The 23,282-nt window shown below is 38.3% G+C and overlaps 1 protein-coding gene across 1 annotated transcript in view; it reads right to left on the bottom strand.

Moving 5' to 3' along the window:
* INTS7 (integrator complex subunit 7) overlaps nt 1–23,282 on the bottom strand; it is a 92,273-nt gene that overhangs the window by 66,899 nt on the left and 2,092 nt on the right. The window contains exons 2-7 of the mRNA XM_082675499.1: nt 13,795–13,924; nt 12,475–12,621; nt 11,206–11,343; nt 4,873–4,919; nt 616–815; nt 12–134 (exon numbers count right to left, since the gene is read on the bottom strand). Of these exons, the coding sequence (XP_082531625.1) occupies nt 12–134; nt 616–815; nt 4,873–4,919; nt 11,206–11,343; nt 12,475–12,621; nt 13,795–13,924 (785 nt within the window). The remainder of the gene's footprint in view (nt 1–11; nt 135–615; nt 816–4,872; nt 4,920–11,205; nt 11,344–12,474; nt 12,622–13,794; nt 13,925–23,282) is intronic.

The following is a 23,282-nucleotide window of genomic DNA, read 5'->3' as shown; positions in this document are numbered from 1 at the left end:
GTTCTGCATACCTGAATGTTTTCCCTACTCCAAGTATGTGGTGTTTTACTGGCAAGTAATTTCAGATCTTGAATAGCAAGTCTCTTTACTGCTTTCCTGGGGTCATTCTTCAAATACTGCAATAGAAGCTGAATCTACAAAAGAAATAAGTCACTCCATGAATGATACTGTCACTGAAATTATCATTAGGGATGCAGTGTAAGTTAGTGAAACTTACATTTGAGACAGGGCTCATTTCAAATTACAGCCCTGTCATTTATTCGCTATGTGCCCATGTTTGGACCTCTTTCTCCTCTTGTATAGAAATATACTATCATTTAACTTCCAAGGTTCCAGCACAAGACCTGGCCTCAAACACTCAATTCTTCCCTTTTTTTTCCCCCACCAACTCTATGCTCTGCCACGTACCCCCACCTCCCCCTCATTTCTCTCAAGGCTCTCAAGAATTAGCACTATGAACAGAGGAAAAAAGCAAGCAAAAGGAAATGAAACCTTCTCTGATCTTTATCAGAGAAAGGGATCTTAATGTTATCAAAACTTATGGGTTACTTATTTTTTATCGTATACTTAATATGCAAGTTTATTGAAAAGGCAGTTAAAGAAAATTGACATTACCTGTTTAGGCGTATCAACCAAGGATGAAGCTGCAAGCAGAGTAAAGGTGTGCAAAGAAACAATCACCATTTTGTTGGAAGGGTAGGATGTGACTAGCTGTTGTAAGAGCTCACGAGCACTGGATGCCAATATTGCATCATGGTGCATGTGCTGCAGGATAGGGATCAACTTCAGCTTCAAGTCGACTGGCGTGGCTAGACCTAGATACAGAAAGAATGCTTAGAGATTTCTGATCATCATCCTGGATAATAGTTCACAGTTAAAAGGTCTGATTCAATTAGCAAAATGACCATTTAAAAACAAATAGTATATGAGTATTATGGTTATAAGATTAAAGATAATTATCTACTAGAGATAATCAACAAGTTCAATAGTTTTTTTTCAAAAGTATGTATCTTAAGTTGTGGGTGCTTATTAAACTACATGCTGATAGTAGAAAATGCCCTTAAAAGGCACAGTAGAAAGCAGTCATATTTGCTGCCTGTTTCTTCCCAAAGGATACTAAAAGATATACACATACACGTATACATATACACACGTATATGTACAAACTCAATGGTGATTATTTGATTATATTTACAATTTTAATTATTTCCTTCAATTCTAAGTCAAGATCAGGATGTGAACAGACTGTGTATGGAGCAGTTTTGAAACTCTCTGAACTTTGTGTAGCAATGCCTTTCTTTACAGTATACAAAGCTGGAACTCCATGAGGATTAATTCCAAAGCATCTTTTCCTGTCAACATTGGAGCTACATAAACAAAAAAGTCTTTTCTTCTACAGCACGGCTTTGAGGTGACAGTGAACAAAAAACTGTCATTATAATATACTACACATATGTCAAAAGCTAATTTATCTCTGCTGATCACTGGTTTTGTCCCTGTGAAGTAACTGTTAGTGTGAATACATAAATATTTCAACATCCAACAGTGGCTTACATCAACTAAGTCCCTTACTATTTGGCCTCTCTTTGAGTTTAGCCAAAACAGAGTCCCAGGAGATGGGAGGGAGAATAAGGTCAGAGCATTTACTCCCTGGTTTTCTCTCTGCAGGATCATATCAGGCTTATGCTATTATTGTTTTGATCCTTAAGGTACTGAATGCATTTGAATGACCAGTCTATCTTTGAAACTCTTTCTCAATAGCTTCTGCTTTTTCACACTCTTCCTGGTTTTTGTCCTTTCTCAATCTCTTTGTATTCTCCTCTTTATCCACACTTTAACTTCTGGTATTCCTTGGGCTTGGTAATATATTATCTTCTTACCCTATGTACTTTCCCTGAGTGAGCTTATATATACCCATGGCTTCTATTACCAGCTATATGCTTTTTTTTTTTTTTTTTTTGCGGTACGCGGGCCTCTCACCGCTGTGGTCTCTCCCGTTGCGGAGCACAGGCTCCGGACATGCAGGCTCAGCGGCCATAGCTCACAGGCCCAGCCGCTCCGCGGCATGTGGGATCTTCCAGGACCGGGGCACGAACCCGTGTCCCCTGCATCAGCAGGCGGACTCTCAACCACTGCGCCACCAGGGAACCCCACCAGCTATATGCTTTTAAAGACTGCCTCCCCCTCGCCTCCCTGCTCCCTGAACTTCAGATATGTGTATCCCATTACCTCTGGTCATCTCCAATGGGATGTCTCAGATGTATTTTATACTTAACACAGCCCAAAGACAACTTCTGATCTTTGCTATGAAATTGCCCCTCCAACTTTTCCCATTTCAGGATATGACAACTCCATCATTACAGCTCCTCAGAACTTGGAGTCTTTCTTGATTCCCTTATTTCTCTCACACCCACATCCAAATTTATCAACAAATCTTGTTGGTTTCTATCTTCAAAATATAACCCAAATCTGACTGTCTTTCCACCTTCATTGCTATCACATTAGTCCATTTCCACCACCATCTCTTGACTGGACCATTGCAACAGTGTCCTAAGTATGGTCTCTACTTAGGCCTTTCCCCATGGCAGACTCCTGTCGCATATCTCCCCCTTCTCCTCTGCAAGTCTATTCTCAATCCAGCAGTCAGAGGGACTCTTTGTGTTTACAGACATTTTTACTGAAGGCTTAGGGAGACTCAAGATTTTACTTTGCAGAAACACAAGCAGCTTAAAATTTAATTTAAGGATACTTTATTCCTAAAACTTGCTCACCACTTCTATATCTTGAGCTCCAATCTTCCTCCACCTTGCCCCCATTCCTACCCCTGTGTTTTTCTCCCTGTCTCTCTTTCTATCTCCTAATTCCTGTTCATTTACTTCCACTTTAAATTTATTTATTTGTTTGTTTGTTTTTATTTAATTATTTTTGGCTGCATTGGGTCTTCGTTGCTGTGCGCGGGCTTTCTCCAGTTGCAGTGAGCAGGGGCTACTCTTCGTTGCGGTGTGCAGGCTTCTCACTGCAGTGGCTTCTCTTTTTTTTTTTTGCGGTACGCGGGCCTCTCACTGTTGTGGTCTCTCCTGTTGCGGAGCACAGGCTCCGGACGCGCAGGCTCAGTGGCCATGGCTCACAGGCCCAGCCGCTCCGCGGCATGTGGGATCTTCCCAGACTGGGGCACGAACCCACGGCCCCTGCGTCAGCAGGCGGACTCTCAACCACTGCGTCACCAGGGAAGTCCCGGTGGCTTCTCTTGTTGCAGAGCACGGGCTCTAGGCATGCGGGCTTCAGTAGTTGTGGCTCGCGGGCTCTAGAGTGCAGGCTCAGTAGCTGTGGTGCATGGGCTTAGTTGCTCCGCAGCATGTGGGATTTTCCCAGACCAGGGCTTGAACCCGTGTCCCCTGCACTGGCAGGTGGATTCTTAACCACTGCATCACCAGGGAAGTCCCTACTTTAATTTTTTACAGATAAAACTTATGGAACAAAAATGAATCTTAAGTATGCATATCAATGGATTTCTACATATGAATATATCCATAGAGCCACCACTCAAGCTATACAGAATCCTCCAGCACCCTAGGAGGCTCACATCAACTCCCTTGCTATTTGCCTTCTCTCTGGGTGGAGAGCCCCAGCAGAGGGGAAGAGAAGAATGCTCAGGACCGAGTATTTATTCCTTGGCTCCTTCTCTGCAGGGTCACATCAGGTCACATCATTCTGAAGGTCAGCTTTTCAAAGTGGCCCTCTTGATGTGACTCCAGGTTCTGGTAGCCACTCCCTCTTCTGCACCATAGAGGGGTATAGACTACATCATCCCCTATAGTTTACCTTGCCCACACCTTTGTAAATCGTTCCTTCATTAAACCCTACTAATTATCTCAGCTCAAATGTGACATCTGTTTCCTGCTGAGATCTTGTCTGATACAGTAGGCATTCAATAAAAACCTGCTCAATGAATGAGTGATGCTTCCTTCTAATGATAGCTTTCTGCAGGACAGCCCTTTTCTGGCAGCAGGGGAAAAAAGACAAAGGGATAAACAGAAACAGGACAAAGCTCAACCACTGTATCTTGGTCTTCAATTAAGTGATTTTATTGTGGCTCCATTTCCTTTTCCATAAAATAGGGGTAGTAGTATTACCTATCCAAGTCTACCAAATTGCACAATTCAAAGAAATGCCATCTAGAAATACACAAAAAGAGTCGTGTTCTCTAGAGCTGTGCAATGCTGTAACCCTAGAGTTTCCTTTTATGACTATTATGAGGGTAAATGGGGTAATACATGTGAAGCACAGTATGGAAGATGAGGTTAGAATACTAAGGCTTTGTAGGCTACAGGGAGGAATTTGAATTTGAGTTTCGTTGCAGCTGGAAGATACTGGAGGGACATTAGCAGAGTGAAGAGAGTCCCAGAGCTCCTAACAGCACAGCTCTCCCCCAGGTCAGAATGTTTTCCCCCTAAATATCTGCACTTCTCACTCAAATATCACTTTATCAGAAGTCATCCTTGATCAACATATATAAAACAGTAACTTCCCCCCTTCTATCCTGCCATCTGCTCTGGGGACTCTCTATCCTTCTTACCGCACTTGTTCTCCGCAGCACCTGATATGTCATAAATTTACTTATCTGTTGCCACCACCAACCCTTCCACCATTAGAATGTAGGTTACATGAGGGTAAGGGCTTTGTTTTGTGTACTACTGTATCCTAAGCACCTAGAATAGTTCTGGCATTTAGAAGACACTTAATAAACATTATTTGAATGAATAAACGAATGAATAGTGACTAGCACACAGTAAGTACTTAATAAATGTTAGCAGCTAATATTAATATAAATCCCATTAAGTTACTTCATAATACCAAATGAAGCATACATACCTTGAATCATTTCACTGATTTTGTTACAGATTCCTACAGCAAAATCCCTTTGGAAAGAGAAAACAGCAAAATCTTTAAAACCAAACAATTAAATTTGCTTCAGTTTTCTGAGGACTTAAAAGAAACAGAACACAGTAAGCACAGGAGAAATGCAATACTCCAAATCGTAACTAATATTCCTAAGGTCAGGTGCCAGGGGTGGGGTAAGAAATGCAACTGAAACCAAAACTCCAAACAGCAGTGAGCTTATGCCAACACTGTTCCCACATGATTTTCAAGGAAAAATGCTCTGATTTATGAGCATTGTTGCAATTTGCATTACTAAATGACACTGTCTGAAAGACTCAAGGTCACTATCTCGGTCTACAATGTTTTAGGACACACTTTTAATTAAGAGAAGCTTTCAACACACAAGCGATCACTTACGTAAACAATAAAATATATACCAAATATTCTGAATTTTAGAAAAACAGAGTAAGTATGAAGTAGTAGAAACTCAGTAGGAAATATGGATAGAATCTTACTAAGAGCCAAATTATTTAAAAGTGGCCATTTTTTAGATTAAAGACCTAAATGTAAGACTGGATACTATAAAACTCCCAGAGGAAAACAGGCAGAATATTCTCTGACATAAATCTTTTTGGATCCATCTCCTAGAGTAATGGAAATAAAAACAAAAATAAACAAATGGGACCTAATTAAACTTAAAAGCTTTTGCACAGTAGAGGAAACCATATGCAAAGCAAAAAGACAACCTACAGAATGGGAGAAAATATTTGCAAACGATGCAACAAAGGATTAATCTCCAAAATACACAAACAGCTCATACAGCTCAGTATCAAAGAAACAAACAACCCAATCAAAAAATGGGCAGAAGATCTAAATAGAAATTTCTCCAAAGAAGAAAGAAGACATACTGATGGCCAAAAGGCACATGAAACAATGCTCAACACTGCTAATTACTAGATAAGCGCAAATCCAAACTACAATGAGGTATCACCTTACACCAGTCAGAATGGCCATCATCAAAAAGTCTACAAATAATAAATGCTGGAGAGGGTGTGGAGAAAAGGGAACCCTCCTGCACTATTGGTGGGAAGGTAAATTGGTGCAGCTACTAGGGAGAACAGTATGGAGGCTCCTTACAAAACTAAAAATAGAACTACCATATGATTCTGCAATCCCACTACTGGGCACATACCCTGAGAAAACCATAATTTGAAAAGATACATGCACCCCAATGTTTACTGCAGCACTATTTACAATAGCCAAGACATGGAAACAACCTAAATGTCCATCAACAGATGAACAGATAAAGAATATGTGGTATACATATACAGTGGAACATTATTCAGCCATAAAAAAGAATGAAAGATGCCATTTGCAGCAACATGGATGGACCTAGATTGTCATACTAAGTAAGCCAGACTGAAAAAGACAAATATGATATATCTTAAATGTGGAATGAAAAAAAATGATACAGATGAACTTACATACAAAACAGAAATAGACCCACAGACATGGAAAATAGACTTGTGCTTACCAAGGGGGAGGGGGAGGAGGGATAAATTAGGAGTTTGGGGTTAACATATACACACTACTATATATAAAATAGATAACACATAGGACCTACTGTATAGCACAGGGAACTATACTCAATATTTTGTAATAACCTATATGGGAAAAGAATCTGAAAAATAGATATATATATATGCATAACTGAATCATTTTACTATACACCTAAAACTAACACAACATTGTAAACAAACTATATTTCAATTAAAAAAATAAAATAAAAATTAAAAACAAAGTAGGCATTTTAAAAATATTATATATGTGTAAAGTATTTTCCAAGGTGTTGCTTTTGAGTCTGTTGCAATTGAAATATCACTGAATGTTGCAAAAGTTATTAATAACATGAATTTTTGGGATAAAACATTATATAACATATAAGGAAATAAGACACAGATAATATGATCTAACTTGGCTCTTTTAGTCATGATAAATTATACACAGGGCATGGAATACTTCCCCTCTGCAGTTTAGATGTCTATATAAAACATTTTCTGCCATTAAGATATTATTTAATATTCTCTGACAAAATGGAAAGCACACATCAAGTACACAGTGGTTGTCTGCAGGAAAAATACCATGCAGTCATTTGAGTTTCTACATGAACTACCCATTTTTTTTCATAAAATTCCATAATTATTCAGAGTTGGCTATTTGCAGATATTTTCTAAAAAGATGAATAAAGAAAGCTTGTAACTTTAAGGAAAGTAACTGGGAAAATTTTTTGCCAATCTCAGCTTCTAAGCAAAAATTAGCATTTCAGAAAACTTGTATCTGTCACCATGAGCTTGACAGCTTAATATTCACAGACCTTCCTGATGAGATCAGTGGTGATAGTAACAAATGTGATCCTTTGATATTTTACAATGAAAAAGGTCAACATTTGGAAGACCTGCATAACACAGTGAACCAATATTTTCCAGAAGACCAATATCTAAGTTATAAAACCATACACGGGTAAGAGAGGCCAATGGCTTTCAACGTAACAGTACATATTCACTGGTGGCTTTAGAGTTCACAGGGCAATTAACCTTTAAGAACCAACACTTTTCTAGTTTTGGTATAGTGTCAAAGAAAAACATCCATAATTACCTATAAAGCCTTTAAAAACACTCCTTTCTTTTCCAACTATATATCTGTGTGAGGCTGGATTTTTTTCACATATTTTAACCAAAATAACATTGCAACAGAAACAGTGAACACAGAATCAGATATGAGAATCCAGCCAGACATTAAAAAGATCTGTAAAAATGTAAAACACCACTCTTCCCACAAAATTGATTTTTGTTTTCGAAAATAATTTTTTTCATAAAGCTATTTTTATGTTAACATATTAAGAATTTGTTGCTTTTTTTTTTTTTTTTTTTGCGGTACACGGGCCTCTCACTGTTGTGGCCTCTCCCGTTGCGGAGCACAGGCTCCGGATGCGCAGGCTCAGCAGCCATGGCTCACGGGCCCAGCTGCTCCGCGGCATGTGGGATCTTCCCAGACCGGGGCACGAAGCCGTGTCCCCTGCGTCGGCAGGCGGACACTCAACCACTGTGCCACCAGGGAAGCCCCAGAATTTGTTACTTTTTAAATGAACTAATAAATACTTTAAAAATTTAGGCATTTTCATTCTAATACAGTAACTATCAGTTGATATAATAATCCATATAAACAAAAAAAGCTCTTTGAGGACTTCAATAATGTTTGAAGAGTGTAAAGGGATTCTGATACCAAATAGTTTCAAAACTACTGCTCTGATATCAGCCTCACATTTGATAAGAAAAAGTAAGTTGTAAATGTCTTTCAGGTATAAGGCAAAAGGTGTATTAGGTATGTATAGATGACCTGTTCACATTTCAGAGTGCTCCTGTACTTGTTATTCGTTCTGTTTGGAATATCCTTCCTCTAGATTGCTGCCTCTTCTTCAGCACCCAGTTTCAGCTCAAATGTCACCTACTCAGTGAGGCCTTCCCTGATCACTCTACCTAAGCAGCTCACTCAGGTCATCATCACAATGACAAAACTGTTCTATTTTTCCATAACATTAATGAGCAGCTGAAACTACTTTGTGTTTACATCACAATAGGTCATTCATCTTTTCCACTTCTGCATTCCTGGTGCTTGGAATAGAGTTTGGACATGATGGATATTCACTAAGTATTTCTTCACTAACTATATAATAACTTTTTTTTAAATAGTATCTTTTTTTTTTTTTTTAATTTTTGGCTGCGTTGGGTCTTTGCTGCTGTGCTCGGGCTTTCTCTAGTTGGGGCGAGCGGGGTCCACTCTTTGTTGCAGCGTGCAGGCTCCTCATTGCAGTGGCTTCTCTTGCTGTGGAGCACAGGCTGTAGGCGCATGGGCTTCAGTAGTCGTGGTGCGCGGACTCAGTAGTTGTGGCTCGTGGGCTCTAGAGCGCAGGCTCAGTAGTTGTGGTGCATGGACTCAGTTGCTCCGCGGCATGTGAGATCTTCCCAGACCAGGGCTCGAACACGTGTCCCTTGCGTTGGCAGGTGGTCTCCCAACCACTGCATCACCAGGGAAGTCCCACTAACTATACAATAACTTTGATAAAAACTCAAAGTTTAAAAGTCTGTTACACTCCTCTAGGGTCAATAAACTGCAAGTTAGAAGCCTGCAGTTTTCTTTCCTTTTTTTCTTTTTTTTTGGTCTAATAATATTTTTTTAAATTCTTAATGTCAGCATTAAGAATATGTTAAGAATATATAGTCTTGTATGGTGAAATAAACAGAATAATCCAATTCTCCAGCTTCTTCCCACCACCCCCACCCCCAAATTCCAATGTCACACCATTGGTCATACACTCCTGGAATGTTACCATCTACTGGTACCAAGGGGCTACTCCTTTTAGATGGTGAGTGCACCCTTCAGTTCACCACAGTCACCACGTGAAGTCACTTCTCTCATTGACAATGCCTCCCTGGTCCCTGAAGGCATTTGGGTTTGCAACTCCTGCTCTGGGGCTAGCTCTTAAAAATTATAATCTTTTTCAGAACAAGTCACATGTGGTTGTGGTAGCAGACAGGTGTAAACAGAATTAAATAAATTCTTAAGGTCTTTTTTGGCCAGTTTCTCTAATTTGTTTAAGATCCAAAATTGATGGAGATACTAACATAAAAATCCATCCATATTGGTTGAGATATTTGATCTCAAGCCAGGTCATCACTTCTGGGGGAAGAGGTAAATGCTAATCTGAAAAAGACGTATTTGCTTATTCACACTGATACATCTAGATAGGTCCTTCAGACTTTCCTATTGCACTAATTTGGTATTTTTAAACATCACAAATCACAAGTATACCATATTAAAGGCTGGTATGTGAAAAACTGCTTCTACATAAACTATTAAATGTTTACTGGTCATCAATAAGAAAAAAATGCCAACTTTCAAAAGCACAAATAGGAACTGTCTTTACTCAGATATTTCTCTTCCTCAATTATTGCCACACCTACTACTTTCGATCAGTGAATTAAAGACTATATGCTTTCTATTCTCTAATCTCCTTTTCCAATGAGTAATCCTGGAATTCTGAAGGCTTCATAAGAGCAGCTGAAGAGAAGAATGTGATGTATTAATAAAATATAAAGGAAGACTGTTGGTGATTAACTCTTTCAAGTCTTATCCAAATTTAGCAGAGGCTCTTAATGTAAATGCTACTTTTTATTAAAAAAAATTCATAGTCATCTGATTATAAAACCAAAACTTGCTCCTAGCAGGATATACAGAAATTTGTAAAAAAGAAAACAAAAATAAGATAACCATCTTACCAACCAGAGACAATACTTCGATATATATCTTTCTAGTCTTTTTTCTATTCCATAAATATAAATACTTTTTTAAAATAAATCTATAATATCATATAACCTATTATGTAACCTATTTCCAAATATATTTCTAAAATATATGCGTTACAAAAGCTGATACAGTATTTCGTTGTACGGTCATATCTATCTTACTAGCACACTGGTTGGAATTTAAGTTGTTACTAATTTTTTTGGTTACGATAACCCTATAACTAGCATCCTTGTAAGTAAGTATCAGTACACGTTGCTGACTCCTTAGGATAAGTTCTTATAAGTGGATTTTCTAGGTCAAAGGAATGTACATGTTTGAAGCAAAATACATATTACCAAAATGTCCTCCAGAAAGCAATGCTACTTCCCCATCAGTCACTAAAGGGAATAATATATATTTCTTAGAGAGGATAATCAAGCAAGTCAAACACAGTCATAAAACTATGGTCAACATTTCATCAAAAAAAAATACACACACACACACACACATAGATATACTGTTTTGTAAGATAGTAGACTATGACATCCCAAAGAAATTAAAATTGGTTTCAACTCAAGTTACTGTCTCTGTCAAACTGTGCACAGTTCTACTGCCAAAAAGCTAAACTTGAGAAGACAGTAAGAAAGCAGCAATTTAGTATTAGGACTGTATGTCTGGGGAAGGCTGTTCAGTAGACAAAGCTTCTGCTCCCCAGTGAAGCCTTCCCCAACTACTCTAATCCCATGCTGATCCTGTCCTTCTGGAAACTCTAATTTCATTTACAGTTAATGCCAACATCTGTACTTAACTTTTCTGTTTTAAGGATTTAAGTCCTGTTTTCCCAACATGACGGAAACCCTCTTGGAAAATACACCTTGCAATTTACATTTTTCTGTATCCCTTAGTGTTTTACATACACAGATGAGTTATTCCTTCAAAACCTCTTCCTGGGAAGCGAAATTATAAAAGGCCTACGCTTACTTTGACTGTGCAGAGAAGTTAGCAGCAGCAAAAACAGCAGCTTCAACTTCTACGTTATCATGTGAATCCAGACTCTGACGAATACTATGATGAGCATTCTTCCTCTCAGGAATTATTGATGCCAGACTTCCCAACATCCTGCACAAACAGAGAAACCCAAGAAGAATGGAAATACAATAAGCTCAAGGTCAGAAAAGGAAGAAACAGGCAAAGCTAAATTACCAAAACTAAAGTTTATAGGTCATTCCATAAATCTCAGGTTAATAAAGTATCAATTTTAGAAATCAAGCAATGACTCAAATTCTAAACACTTTTCCATACTTCAATATGTCAGAAAAACTAACATGGCTTATTTAACACAAGTAAAACTTCTAAGAATCACCTTGAAGTACATGCTGAGTACCAAAGACAGCCCAGAAAAAGAAACTTTTAAATTATTAAAGCATCAAAATATCAATTTTCCAATGTTGTATAAAGAAGTCCATTTTAGCAAAGCATTAAGAGTTCAATACTTTTGTTATTCAGCAGATCCGCAAAGTAAAAAGTAAGACTTCCCAGTCTTTTTTTCAACATCAGTGATTACTTGTATCATGATTTTCAAATCTCTCCTCAATATCAAGAGAAGAGAGGAGAATGCTCCCTGGGGCTCATATCAGAATTGAGGAAGGAAGAGTTTAGGAAAGTGAGTTTCAAACAATCCAAAAATTATGCATATAATTTCATAGATGATAGACCTAAAATGAGGATATTGGTTCAAGCTAGATATAAGGCTTACAAAATGAAATTCTAACAAAACTTAAAAAAAATTTTTTTTAATGCCAAGAAAGAAAAGAAAAGGCTGAAGAAACTAATATGTTATATCTGGCATTCTCCAAGGAGTCCAAATATAAATTATCATATACAAAAACAAGCACATAACCAAGGATGAATACAGAAAACTGACATGAAACAGTAGAACAAGGTCAGGAAGGTAAAAGTTCAAAATAAGCTGAGGCTAAGCCACATTCACCTTAGAGTTATCAGATCAGAACATCCACCCACGAAGAGAAATATTTCAAACGTAAGTTACCAAAACAGTATCATAGGTGGTTAGCTGCAAGGCATTTACAGATTAGGATGGTTACCATGTTTTCTCAGTGACTGTTAGTAGAAAAAATAAAAATAAATTCTTAATATTCAAAATGATAAAAGTAAATAGATTGCCTTTTGGGGATATATAATCACAACTCAAACAATCTTGTGCTGACTCATTAGCATAACAGAGTATACCGGAGTGTGATGGCTCTTGCTACAGGATCATTACTATGAATCACAGAGAAAATCCTCTTCACAAATTCATCCACATTTAGAATCTTCTCCAAATGCTTCTCACTTTGCTGAGTAACTTTAAGAACACATAGCCTCAGGAAATTATTTCTATGAAAAACCACAGATAAAATAAATTAGACCACTTTATAAAGTAATATTTAATTAGGAATCAAAGCAACACTAATGATATTAATAAATTTTAGCAATAGGCCAATGTTTTTCAACCTTAATATTCTCTGTCTTACCACTGAAAGAGTTAAAGTCTGTACAGTCATCCTGTGATATCCATGGTGGGGAGCGGGACTGGTTACAGACTACCCCCTGCCATACCAAAACCCTTGGAGACTCGAATCCCTTATACAAAATGGCATAGTATTTGCACATCCTCCCACACACTTTTAAATCATCTCTAGATTATTTACAATACCTAATACAATATAAATGCTATATACATCAATGTAAATACAATGTAAATAGTTGCCAATGTGTGGCAAACTCCAGTTTTGCTTTTTGGAACTTTCTGGAATTTTTTTTCCAAATATTTTTGACCCATGGTTGGTAGAACCCATGGATGCAGAATGCTTAGCTGCAGAGGGCCAACTGTACATGAGATGAGTACTAAGCATAAGCAGTTAGCAAAGCCTGCAGTCCTACTGCAAGGCACCAAAACAGTAGTAACAGAAAGAGAAGCCCTGGACCCCAAACTCAATCTCCTCAGTCATATTATAACCAAGGAGATGGTCATCTTCCTCTCAAGCTAATTCTACAACATCATTTCTCCAAGTCTGATTTGGTGTGTGTATGAGCACACGAATGCATGGAGAAGGGTGGAAAGAAGTGGGAGAGGGAACGGCAGAGGGAAAAAAATAGGTGTATATTCAGTGCTTGCTTACATGTTTCAGGCACTTCACAGTGACCCATAATCTCATGTAACATGTCATTTCATGTTATAAAATAAACTGTTAAATCAGAAACTTCTCCAAACTATCTGCACAAAGCCACAGATATTTCCAAAATATACAATAATATATTAAGGTTGTCTTAATTTTGAATTATCCTGTCCCCCAAAGAAATAAGTACTCTCTGACTTATATCCTTCACTTTTGCTTAAAATGCCTTTAAATTTCACACCAAAATTTGTTGCAAATTGCCACGTGCATCCATTAAAATGGTAATGAACCATGTGGAAGTCCTAAAAGCCAAAAAGAATACAGACCACAATATAAAATAAAGAAATATGAACAATGTGCTTTAGGACACCAAGGCCTTAAAAAGACTTACCCAACTCTGAAAACATCAGCTAACTTTAGGAAAGCAGAATTGATGAGAATGGGAAATGGATACTTCTGAAAGAGCCTGGGAAAGCGGACAACTGCTTCACACTGTTCACCAAGTTTGCCAGATCTTAGACCTATGAAGAGCATAAAAAGGGAAGAACAGTTTACAAATTTGTGGCTACAATAAGGCAAAAATAGCAAATATCAACACAGTATTACAGAGTAGAAGTATTTACACAGTAAAGTAATAATCATTCTTAACAATTAAGTACAATTGTAACTCATTACCTTTTCAAAAATAAAAATGGCATATGAAATAGTAATTTGGTAAAGTGTCACTTTTAGATATAGAATAATGAAAAAAACTATTTTTTAAAAAAGATTGAGTTGATAAAATATTTGGGGCCATAAGTAAACCTCAACAAATTTAAAAGGACTGAAATCATACTATGTATGTTCTCTGACCATAATGGAATTAAATTAAAAATCAGTAAGAGAAAAATATTTAAAAATTCCCAAATATTTGGAAATTAAGCAACACACTTATAAATAATCAATAAGATGAATCACTGAAAGAAGTGAAAGGGTGAAAGAAGAAATCAGAAGGGAAATTTAAAAAAAGAAAAGAAAAAAAGAAACTCAATCCTTAATTTGCACCATATACAAAAATTAACTCAAAATGAACCATAGACCTAAATGTAAGAGCTAAAATTATAAATTATATAGAAGAAAATACAGAGGAAATCTTTATAAGCTTAGGTTAAGCAAAGAATTCTTAGATAAAAAAAAAGTGGAGTTTTTAGATTAAAAACATCATAAAATTAAAAAGTGATAAGTTAAATTCTATCAAAATTAAAAACTTCTGCTCTTCGGCTTCCCTGGTGGCCCTAGTGGCACAGTGGTTAGGAACCCGCCTGCCAATGCAGGGGACACGAGTTCGAGCCCTGGTCCGGGAAGATCCCACATGCTGCGGAGCAACTAAGCCCGCGTGCCACAACCACTGAGCCTGAGCTCTAGAGCCCGCAAGCCACAACTACTGGGCCCGCGTGCCACAACTACTAAAGCCTGCGCACCTAGAGCCCATGCTCCACAACAAGAGAAGCCACCGCAATGAGAAGCCCGCACACCGCAATGAACAGTAGCCCCCACTTGCTGCAACTAGAGAAAGCCCGTGCGCAGCAACGAAGACCCAATGCAGCCAAAAATAAATAAATAAATAAATTTATTAAAACAAAAAACTTCTCTTCAACATATACTGTTAAGAGAATAAAAAAACAAGCCACATACTGGAAGAAAATATTTATAGAACATGTATCTGATAAAGGACTTTATCCATAGTTCTTATATCTCACTTTTTTTTTTTTTTTTTTGCAGTATGCGGCCTCTCACTGTTGTGGCCTCTCCCGTTGCAGAGCACAGGCTCCGGACGCGTAGGCTCAGCGGCCATGGCTCACGGGCCCAGCTGCTCCACGGCATGTGGGATCTTCCCGGACCAGGGCACGAACCTGTGTCCCCTGCATCGGCAGGCAGACTCTCAAGCACTGCGCCACCAGGGAAGCCCAGTTCTTATATCTCAATAAAAAGAAAACTTAATTTTTTTTAATGGGCAAGATTTGAAGAGAAATTTCACTAAAGAGGAAATAAGGATGGCAAACATAAGCACATGAACAGATGCTCATCACTGTTAGTCATCTATGAAATGTAAATTAAAAACCACAGTAAGACACCACTACACATCCATTAGAATGGCAAAGAAGACCGACAATACCAAGTGCTAAGAGGATATGAAGCAACTAAAACTCTCATACATTGCTGGTGGAAATGCAAAACTATACAGTTCTTTGGAAAACAGTTTGGTCATTTCTTACCAAGGTAAATATACACTTATTATACACTCAGCAATCTTACTTCCAAATATTTACCTAAGTGAATCGAAAACATCTGTCCATACAAAGATCTGTATGCAAAGGTTCACAGCAGCTTAATGCGTAATAGCCCCAAACTGGAAACAACCCAACCCAGTCTATCAACTGGTGAATGAATAAACAAACTGTGGTCCATACAATGGACTCATACTCAGCAATAAAAAGAAACCGATTACTGATACAACAACATGGGTGGATCTCAAAATCATTATGCTAAGTGAAAGAAGTGAGTCCCAAAAGACTACTGTATATGACATTCTGGAAAAGGCAAAACTATGGGAATAGAAAGCAGAAAGTGGTTGCCAGAAGATAAAGAAAGAGAACTGACCACAAAGGGGCACAGGGCAAGTTCTGGGGGTGAAAGAATTGTTCTAGGTAGTGGTTTCATGACTGCATACATTTGGTGGATTTTATTATATACAAATTATACCTCAATGAAATCTGATTTTTTTTTCCCCCACGCCTCACACAGCTTGTGCAATCTTATTTCCCCAAACAGGGGTTGAACCTGGGCCCTCAGCAGTGAAAGCGCCGGGTCCTAACCAATGGACCGTCAGGGAATTCCCTCAATGAATCTGATTTTTTTAAAAATCCAACAAATAAAAGGAGTTAATATTCAATCCTTAAAAAAATTCATTAAGGATGAGTATCTTGATATGGAATTAACAGTATCACCTTCAAATATTTTTCTTTTAGTATTTTGCCATTTACAAAATGCTGATTATATCTGCACAAGAGTAAGTGCCCTAGAACATCTCTGTTCAGTAAAGTTTGTTCACTGTTAAAAAATGACAAAGGAAATGTTTGTCTGAGGTGTAAAACAAGGAATGTCACTTGCCATTCAGTTCTACAAAGATTAAGTCGCTGACCTACAGCACACCTGAAAGGAATTTAGGACAAAGAACAAGATGAGGCACTCTGTGCTTTAGGCAAAACAGGCAAAACAGGCCCTTAGATAGTTATATTTCAGGAAAAAAAAAAATTTATGAACCCAGATTCTTGCATCTTCCCACACTTAGAAAAGCACTAAAATCATTAACTGAGATATCTGTTCCTTAGACTAGCAGTAACCTTCTACCGAGACATATGTTGGATTGCACATACTCCTTAGCCAAAATCACATGTATACTGACCTCTCCCTCTGCCTCTTCAGAGCAGTTCCTCAGAGCTATCTGGAAGGCTGTCGCCAAGGCTATAGTCCTCAGTAAGACACTGAATAAAACTCAAATCACAGCTCTTATATTGTGTGGTTTTCCCCCAGTTGACAGAGGGCTCTTTACTGGTTGCCACTTTGTTCCAATACATAAGACAACCACAAAGTAAATCTGCACGTGCAATTTCTACAACTTCCTAATGAGTTAAGTTCTATAGGTACACTCATGTTAGTTATTTGGTACTTGGAAAATATTTCCTCATAGGAAAAAATATAGCACTATCACTAGTCATAGTACTCCATAATCTAATAACCACTTACAATAAAAGTTCCTCTGGGAAAATTAATTCAAAATTAACTCTAACTGAGATATTTAGAACATACCCCTTCTTTGTCTGCTCCCTTCTCCCTACACCCCTCACCCACCAACTTCCATACACACAAGAACTGCCACTAGAAGATCTAGGAGTCTTCTTCCCACTAAATGCACAGTACCAACAGAGACACTGTAGGTTACTGGCAATGGCTCCTGTATCCTTGAAAAAGGGGTCAAGGGACACACAGATAGGGCACTGAAGGACACAAGGGAAGGGGAGAAAAAGAAAGGCAAGTGTGAGGATGGAGGTGTGAGAACAGAGAAGGAAGAGATGTGTGCTTATGTACTTGTGCTGGGGGAAGGGAATGCTGGGAGAACCCACAGTAATTGGACTTGTTTCCTTCTCTTCTCTCTCTCAAGAGTTGAGTGATACAAAGGATAGTAAAGTTCTGTTTGTAATAAATTAACCTTGGTTGGAATGAAAAAGGTAAAGTAGGAAGTGGTCTACATACAGGGAGTCTCCTCAACAGAATATGATCCACTTTACCTTCCCTTTAAAAACAGAACCACAGACCAAATCATTTACTTAAACATGCTGATTTAAAATGTACCAAAGATAATTTTGCATCTGGTCAAAGAAAGGTTTTGATTTCTCTAGTGTGGTCAAATTTTATTTCTTTAAGATAAAGTAGACCCTCATTCCCATAATAGACCCATCAGGGTACATGAGCTAAAGAATAGTAAATGTCTCGCTTATTTTCTGATATGAGTTTTATGAGAGAGGAAATGAGAAGCTAGGCTGGCTCAGAAGGTCAGAAGCTAGGGTACAAGAGAAGAGAGAAGTGCATTAAGGCCTGCAGTGCAGCAACAATCCTAGGCTGGGGCAGTATGGTACCCAGCTTGCTTGCTCTAGGCCAATTCCAACTCCAGTATAAGCCAAGCACCTGAAAATAGCAGCTCAGCACAAGCAGATCTTATTCTTAGAGGGGTTTAAGAGGTTATTCACTGTACTTCTGTTGCTAGCTACAACAAATCTGAGGAAAAATACCCTGATCAGAAGACCAATGATCATAAGAATGCCACCGTAAGACCCACTGTGGAAGGATGTGATTGCTGTTTCTACATTTTACTTTTTATTCTCCCACCAAAGCAACAGAGATCTCTTCCTTTTCAGTGTCTGGAGTTAAACAGTGCTCAACTTAGTTGCAACGTGCAGGTAGACTAGGAAGAACTAAAATAAGTTGTCCATAAATTGCTTATTCAGTCAAAATCCATTTGGCAGCAATGAAATTCATTATTCTAAACGTATTTCTCATTTAAAATGTGCAGAACATTTTGCTACGCTAGTGGTTTATCAGGTCTGATTCTGCATCAGAAACATTTGTGAAATTTTTCAAAAATGTCTATGCTAGGGTTCCTCTCCAACCTACCAAATCTCTACAGTGGGGGCCCACGCATCTAGTTAGCTGTTTTGTGAAGGTAGGCGAGTAGATCCTCAAGCTATCCTCTGCCACTTAATCTTATTTGACTGAAAACTAGTAGGCTGCTGAATCTGGCCCTAAGAGTAACTTTATGATACAATGTTTTCAAAGGTTTTGAATTCATTGTCAAATATTAAAAATGAAATGAGATTCCACATAAAACCCAGGATTTCTGGGGTTTGGGGTTTTTTTTTGAAAATTTAAAGATCTGAAATGTCACTAAAGAAGGTGGAAGAATCCTGACTAAAGAAAGAAACATTGTAGTATTGCGGGTCTGTGTTGAAGGCCAGTTTGGGTTTGTGTCATTTCTGATAAAAGCCACATACCAAGTTGTATGACTTTCTCCAGCAATTTTTGGCTGCCTTTGGGCACACATGACTAAAATAGAACCTTGGATGAGAATTTAAAGTACTGGTAAGAAACTTAATGAAATTAATGAAATGAGGGACCATAAAATCTAAGCTGGATAAAGAAGTAAAAACACAAAGGGATTGAGAGGTAAGGGAAGTAGAGAGGTAAGTATACTGAGGTCTGAATGAAATAAAGAATGTTAAAGTAGCAGTTAATCATCATGATGATGATGATGCATATTAAGTGCTTATTCTGTGCCAGATACTCTAGTAAGCATTTTACATGTATTAAGCTCTCACTATACTCACAGAAGTTAGGTATTATTCAATAATTCCCATTTTAAACATGAGGACACAGGTAAAGAATAGTTAAGCGACTTGCCTAAGAAACAACAGCTAATAAATGGCAGAGATGGAATTCAAATCCTGGCAATCTGGTCCTAATTATTATGCTAAAATGCATTTCTAGCAAGCAACTAGAGGACAGAGGTTAAGATTAAAGAAGAGATACCTGAATGGGATTTCAGAGTGGTATAATTCTGAGGGATGACAAATTCCAAGGAATTGAAGAGAAATAACATAAATTATGGTAAACTTGGGATTTGTGATACATCAATCAAGTTTTCAAAACAGCATACATTGCTAGGTAGCATGTATCAGTCAGAGTTCTTAGCTGCAAGCAACAGAAGCTAACTCTGATGATTAGGCAGGAAATGAGTTTTTATTGAGTGTTTATTAAAGTAATAAGCAGTTTCAAGGCAAAACTCCTAAGAACACCTAACTCCACACTGCCAAACTGATTAGATGAGGTAAACTACTGTTGCTGGGAAGCACCAGATGCTAGAATTAGCTCTCCTATCATCTAGGAATGTAGTAGCCATTGCTGCTACTACTGTACACTATGGACACTGCAGCCACTGCTGCTGCCAAGGAAACTGCAAGTACTCTTCAACTCTGCCTTCTTGCATCTCTAAACTAAATCACAGAGCCTGGAGGAGATTTGTCTGATTGGCAAGCCTAGTTCACATCCTGTGCTTTTTTTTTTTGGCCGCACCGCTTGTGGGGATCTTAGTTCCCCAACCAAGGATTGAACCTGGGCCCTTGGCAGTGAGGGTGTGGAGTCCTAACCACTGGACTGCCAGGGAATTCTCTCCTGCACTTTTAAAAGGGAAACTAGGAAAGTGAGCTTTTGCTTCCACCTTGATGAGACAGTGCTTGTGGTGTGGGCCATTCCTCAAGCATAGAATGTTCACAAGATGCTAAGTGACCACCAATATGACTAATATCCACTACAAAGAACACTGCTAATACACACTACTACACAAGCACATTTTAGGAGAATTTGTTGTATACATTTGCTTTAGCTAAAGGGTGAGAATGATTCAAAATGGAACCCTAATACCCTAACATCTTAAACCATAACATCTTAAAGTCTATTCATTAAAAATGAGGTGGGGAGGGGAGAAATACAAACACAAGTATGCACCACACATTATACCAAGGCAATCTCACAACAGCTTAGTAAACTGATCATGGTAACATCTCAGTAAATTATATTTAAAAAGCAAGAATAAAAACAACTAATAGGATAGTCAGTTCAACTGATGATGCATTAATAATAAAGCATCCTTCCCCCAAACTTTAGAATCTGTAAATATACATGGTGAGAATGCACGTAATATTGTGCAGTATGCACAAATACTGATTTAGAATCATAAACAAATTATTTTTATGAATACCAACTTTTAGGAATATTTAATAACTTACTTTGTAAGTTACAAGATAATAGCTTTTAGCCATATGTAAAAATGAGTCTATGGATTTCAGTAAGAACTAAAGAAGGCCCTTGGATTTTTGGATCAGTTCATAGTCCATCAAAGGATCACCAGCCAGGCTTTAAGAATCAGTCCTTTATAATGCTGGTTTTTATGTGGCTTTGAGTTAAGAGTTTGACCTTAATTCTACATGATCTTACAGGTCCACTTCTCAATACTGCCACACTAAGTTTGGTCTGGTAGTACAGATTCTCAAGAGAAAGAATTTGATTGACTCAGTGTGGGTCACATGTCCACTTCTGAATCACTTATGGCCTGGAATTAGTCACTTGGTACAAACTTGGCTGCAGAGACCTCCCTCTTTAGTAGGGGATATGGGGATACTCACAGGGCCTCATATTTGTTTATCATAATACCAACTACATCTGTACCAATATGGACAGAGTAAAAGCAACCTGTGGTCTCTTCCAGAGTCTGAGAATTCAGATGTTTTAGAACATAGGTGAAGTGACAGCATCTAAGGGAAAACAGACAGTTGTCCTGATTTACATCAATTTCCTATTTCATAATTAACTTTTTCATTGAACATACCATCAAGTTTTCCATGCAACATTAAGTTCACCAACACCTCAGACAGCAACTCCACCCCCTACATTTCCTTTCTTCTCATTGCCCAGGTGCAAGAAAGGGAAACCACTCTCTTCCCCATTGCTCTTGGATCTCATCCCCCCCACAAGGCCAACCTTACAGAAAGCAGATAGGCTGAGTGACGTCATTTAAGGTAGACTCTCCTTTTCACCCAGGGTGAAGGAGATCTTGCATAAGTTTTCCTAAATCACTGGGACAACTTCCCATCAGCTGACTTAAAAATCTTTAGACTGACAGTGTAGAAGTTACATTAGTGAAAGTTACACTGAGTAAATTATGGGAGATATGTCCTTTGTAATGCCTATATTATAGAAATGATTGATTATGAAATGTGTCATATATACATAAGTTATACTTGATTTGACACTTTGCTGTCTTCACAGCTCAGGCAGCATGGTTATCAGCTTAAAACTTTTAAAAAGGGAAGGCAAAATGACCTCTACATAGGAGCTAAAGTGACCTTCAAAAATGTAAACCAATCCATGTCAGTCCTCTGCTTAAAAACTTTCAATGTTTTCCCAATGCACTTTGCATAAATCCAAACTTCTTGTCCTAACAAAGCCATATTTGATCTAGCCCTGTCTGCCTCATGTGAGCTTCTTAAAGCTGTTTTGTTCACTAATATAGCCCCAAGTCTGAGTGCCTAACACAGTGTAGATGATCAGTAAATATTTGTTGAATGACTTAATGGCTATTATATAAAGGATGATTTTTCTGTGTTACTAACTACATCCTAAATGAACAGAGTTAAGTCAGCTTTAAAAGAGCATCCATGGACTTCCCTGGTGGCGCAGTGGTTGAGAATCCGCCTGCCAATGCAGGGGACACGGGTTCGTGCCCCGGTCTGGGAAGATCCCACATGCCACGGAGCGGCTGGGCCCGCGAGCCATGGCCGCGGAGGCTGCGCGTCCAGAGCCTGTGCTCCGCAATGGGAGAGGCCACAACAGTGAGAGGACCGTGTACCGCAAAAAAAAAAAAGAGCGTCCATTTATTCCTAGACAGATCAGAAACAAGTTGCTTACTGCCATGCTTGCTCAAAACGCTCGGAACAAAGTGCAATGGTTATAAACATATAACAGGTTATAAATGGCACCATTTCCCAAGTGTATTTCTTGACACTAGTGCTACAGATACTTCTTTATAATGTAGTTCAAGTATCACATCTGTATATCTTACTGCCTACCCAACATCTCCAGCTGGATGTCTAAGAGACATCTCAAATTTAACAGTCTCAAACTGATCTGATTTTCATCCACTCAGTAGATGGCAATACATACTTCCAAGAGCTCAGACCAAAAACCTCTGCGTTTCTCCTGACTACTTTAACTCTCACATTCTCATGCAATTCATTAGCTACTCTTGTTGGCTATACCTTCAAAATATATACAGAATCTCAGCACTTCACACAGCCTCACTGTAACCACCCTGGCCCAAGCCACTTTTCCCTGGATTGCTATTGATACAATTGCCTCCTCACTACAGTAGTCCCTCAGTATCTGTGGAGCATCCATGCATTCAAGTAACCCCACGTCAAATTCTACCTGTAAAATACTCACCCAAGGCACTGCTGGGAGGATTTAACACCATCACTTAGTATCTAGGACAGACACCTGGTTTACACTCAATAGCCACCTATATATTTCTTACAGATCTGAAATATTCCTATTTCAATTTTTAAGAAGGAAAAATTGTGTTATATTTTTTCTTACTACAACTTCAAGTTTTTCGGAATTAAACAATTCTAGATTTCTCATTTCTTCAAAGTCCCATCCCAATTCTGTTCCACACCACTGCTCTACTGTCATTATGGGATGAGTCCACCTGGACCACAGTGGTAGAAAATG

This window comes from Grampus griseus, assembly GCF_964374135.1.
Source record: "Grampus griseus genome assembly, chromosome: 1".
Classification (NCBI taxonomy): domain Eukaryota; kingdom Metazoa; phylum Chordata; class Mammalia; order Artiodactyla; family Delphinidae; genus Grampus; species Grampus griseus.
This window is presented reverse-complemented; position numbering and strand designations above follow the sequence as displayed.